Raw genomic sequence first — 3,584 nt, 5'->3', positions numbered from 1 at the left:
CGCTGCGGGCCACCACGCAGGCCTGGCGGAGCTTCCTGGACGAAGGGGAGGCGCTGCTGTCGCTGGCCATGCTGCTGCGCCTGTACCTGGTGCCCCGCGCTGTGCTTCTGCGCAGCGGCGTCCTGCTCAACGCGTCCTACCGCAGCATCGGCGCTCTCAACCAGGTCCGCTTCCGCCACTGGTTCGTGGCCAAGCTGTACATGAACACGCACCCCGGCCGCCTGCTGCTAGGCCTCACGCTTGGCCTCTGGCTCACCACAGCCTGGGTGCTGTCTGTGGCCGAGAGGTGAGAGGGGCCTGGGCGAGGAGGGAGGAGCACCAGACGCGCCTGTAGCTGCAGACAGCAGAGGTGGCTGCCCTGTACCGTGGTGCAGGTTGAGGCCAGCAGGGAGCCACGCTCACACTTACATGCACACGCACATACACACACACACACACACACACACACACACGCACCTTTGCAGTTGACCTGCCTGGCTCTCAGGCCTCTTCTGCCTCAGCTTTCCAGGCATCTGCTCCTCCTCCAAACCCAAGCTCTGGGGCCTGGCTAGCTGTTACAACTGCCCTGGAGGAAGGGGACATCTTTTCCAAATTAGCACAGAGCGGGAGATTTGGAGCTGCTTTGGAGAACTGCCTGCAGGGAATTGGGACCAGCTTCCTAGCTGCTGCCTGCGAACTATAAATGACTTGGAGCTTGTACATTTTCCTCAATCCCTCTTTTACAGAGAGAGAGAGATGGGAAGTAGTCTTGGGCAGCGTGGTTCTCCAAATGTGGTTCCAGAGCCCACAGCAGCAGCAGCTTGCTGCAAATGCAGATTCCCAGTTCCCGCGCAGTCCCATTGAACCCAAAGCTCCAGGGAGTGCAGCTGGCAGTGTTATAAGAAGCCCTCCAGGCGAGCCCACCCAAGTTAGAGAACCTCTGGCTTAGTGTACCCAGAAAAGGACTCTACCAGATGAGAAAATCTGCCTTTAGATGTCTCCTCTCTGTACCTCAGTTTCCTCATCTGTAAAATGGGTGTCAAGTTCTATCATATTTAAAGTCTCCTGGCAATTCTGTTCTTTTATTATTTCAAGCTCCTCTGTTTCCCAGTATCTTCATTTTCCCAGAATCTTCACGATTCCCAGTCAGTCAGAATCAGGATGAACAAATGATCCCTCCCCTCCAATCATGTTTCTCCTCTGGAAAATGGGAAGATGGGGAAGGAGTTGAAGTCCAAAATCCCAAGGCAGAAATCCTCAGACTTGAATATGTTTGGGAATGAGGGCTGTAGGCTGTTTAGTAGTGCAGACCCATCCCTGTCCCTAAAGACTCTAAATTAATGAGTCCAAACCTCCAGGCCCCTTGTGAAGGAAGCATCCCCTGCTGATCTGGATGCCAGGGGCCTGTGTGCTCAGTTAGACCAATGTAGACTTTCCCATCCAGATGGCCCTAAATATCCCCTTCTGTGAAGTACAGGGAAGGAAAGGATGCTGACAAGCCTTTCTTGAGTCAGGTTCAAAACCCACAGCCCAGAGTGGCTGAGCATCTTGGCCAAGTCACACAGCAGAGAGAGAAGCCAGGGTGGAGGCCAGAACTTACTGGCTTTCTGTTAGGTTGCTTCTTGGGAGGGAGAATAAATGCAGGGTGGGGAGGGGAGAGGGGAGCAAACACCAGCAGGATAGGGGTTTGGAAATAACCTACCTTTGCCCATAGGCAGGCTGTTAATGCCACTGGGCACCTGTCGGACACGCTATGGCTGATCCCCATCACGTTCCTGACCATTGGCTATGGGGACGTGGTGCCAGGCACCATGTGGGGCAAGATTGTCTGCCTCTGCACTGGAGTCTTGGTGAGTAGTTGCCCCCAGTACCCAGCCCCACCCAAGCTGCTCAGCCGCAGGGTCCCGAAAACCAGAGCCAGCACAGGCTGTCAGGGAGATCTGAGAAACTCAGGGTCTGGACCTCCCTTGGCCCTGTTCCCTCTTTAGGACTTGGACACACACACACACCCTTTTTTTGTAGCAAGATCGAACTGGGGACCTTGTGCTTAGAGGCAGGCAGCAGTACCACTGAGCTAAATCCCTGGCCCAGGGGTTCAAACTTTTGATCCTCCTGCCTCAGCCTCCCAGACTGCTGGCTCCTATTTCTTTTTAATACCAAGGAATCCTGCCTCCAAGTTTTGCTCTTCAAAACCTAGACCTTTATCCTGCTTAGGCCCTTGACTTCCAGCCCCAGTTTCTTTCAGGATCCAGGGGTCCAGTCTCCTGACCTCCATCAGGGGCATCCGGTCATCATCAGGAGTGTGCCTTTAGGGCCAGTCTCCAAGAGTTTAATCCCACTTCTGCCACTTTCCAGCTAGAGAGCTTGGGCAAGCCGCAGAATCTCCCTGGGCCCCAATTTCCTTGTCTATAAAATGGGGGTGCTAATCTAGTATGCCCCTCATGGGGTTCAGAGTTAGGTCATGTACACTATGGGCTTTCCAAAGGGACCTAATGCCTAGAAAGTGCTCCGTAAAAGTAGCTGGGGGCCTTGTTAAGGTAATGACCCCAGATGTCCAGCTTCGGTGCCCTCAAGGATGAGGAAAAGGCTTCCAAGCCCCACATTCAAGCTCCTCCCCAGAGTCAACCTCTTCCTGAACCCCAATATCTACCTCTTTCCTGCCAGGCCCCACCCCCTTCCCCAGCACCTGGGAGTTCAGGCCCGAGATCTTTTCTCAGAAACCGATATTGTGCTGCCCACTACCAGATGAAGGAGTCAGCCCCATGCCCACTGCAGGAGGCCTATGTAGCACGGACCCAGCCGTCCTGTTCCTCCCACCCAGCCCATCCCCCTCAGGGCCCAGCACCCAGTGTCCTGGCCTTCACCTCCCCACAAGACCTGTGTTCCCATGCCCTCAGGTACCTAAGCCAGCAGCCCCTGATGCTGCTGCAGGAAGGACTTGTTGAATCTCTAAGCCCTGGGTCCTCTGGTGATGAACACAGGGGCAGGTAGTCTTCGAGATGAGGGAAGAAGGGCAGAGACTCCATCAGAAAACCTCCAAAGGGCAGGGACCTGCAGTACTGGGGATGCCTGGGGCTTCTGCCTCATTTGACAGAAGGGGAAACTGAGGCCAACAGAGACAGGGCAATGGGCACCGAGCTTACAGTCCCTCCTGGCCAGAAGGTTCCAGGGTGCAATGGGGCAGCAATAGCTTACTTTGATTGGGCACACACTTGCACCATGCTGGGCCCTAAATGCTGTCCCGGTGTCTGCTCCCAGCTCCCAGAAACGCAGTGACACTGAAGGGCATGCGCATTTTACAGGCAGAAAACCAATCCTCAGAGATTGAATGGCTTGCTAGAGCTCCGCTTGGAACCAGGGACTCCAGGGAGTCTGTGATTAGTGAACTGTGCTGAGCGAGGGGGAGCTGAGCCGAGCCACACTGGGTGGGGACACTAACTCCAGGACAAGCATGCTGCGTCCCAGAGCCACCGGGATCCAACAGCGCCTGAAGACCCAGAACCTTGGGAGGAGGATGGAGGAGAAGCTGCTGGAGGGAGGCGAGCAGACCGAAGTTCCGGAAGTGGGAGCCTACAGAGATTAGAGCGGGGGGGGGGGGGCCTAAC

At 55.4% G+C, this 3,584-nt stretch overlaps 1 protein-coding gene across 1 annotated transcript in view; it reads left to right on the top strand.

Moving 5' to 3' along the window:
• The window catches only part of Kcnn4 (potassium calcium-activated channel subfamily N member 4), an 11,928-nt gene that overhangs the window by 5,081 nt on the left and 3,263 nt on the right, over positions 1-3,584 (top strand). The window contains exons 4-5 of the mRNA XM_033765831.1: positions 1-286; positions 1,694-1,829. The exon at positions 1-286 is cut by the window's left edge and continues 37 nt beyond it. Of these exons, the coding sequence (XP_033621722.1) occupies positions 1-286; positions 1,694-1,829 (422 nt within the window). The remainder of the gene's footprint in view (positions 287-1,693; positions 1,830-3,584) is intronic.

Source organism: Fukomys damarensis, unplaced genomic scaffold (genome assembly GCF_012274545.1).
Source record: "Fukomys damarensis isolate Sample0158 unplaced genomic scaffold, DMR_v1.0_HiC HiC_scaffold_19, whole genome shotgun sequence".
Taxonomy (NCBI): Eukaryota; Metazoa; Chordata; class Mammalia; order Rodentia; family Bathyergidae; genus Fukomys; species Fukomys damarensis.
The sequence above is the reverse complement of the archived record's forward strand: the minus strand, read 5'-3'. Positions and strand labels throughout refer to the sequence as shown.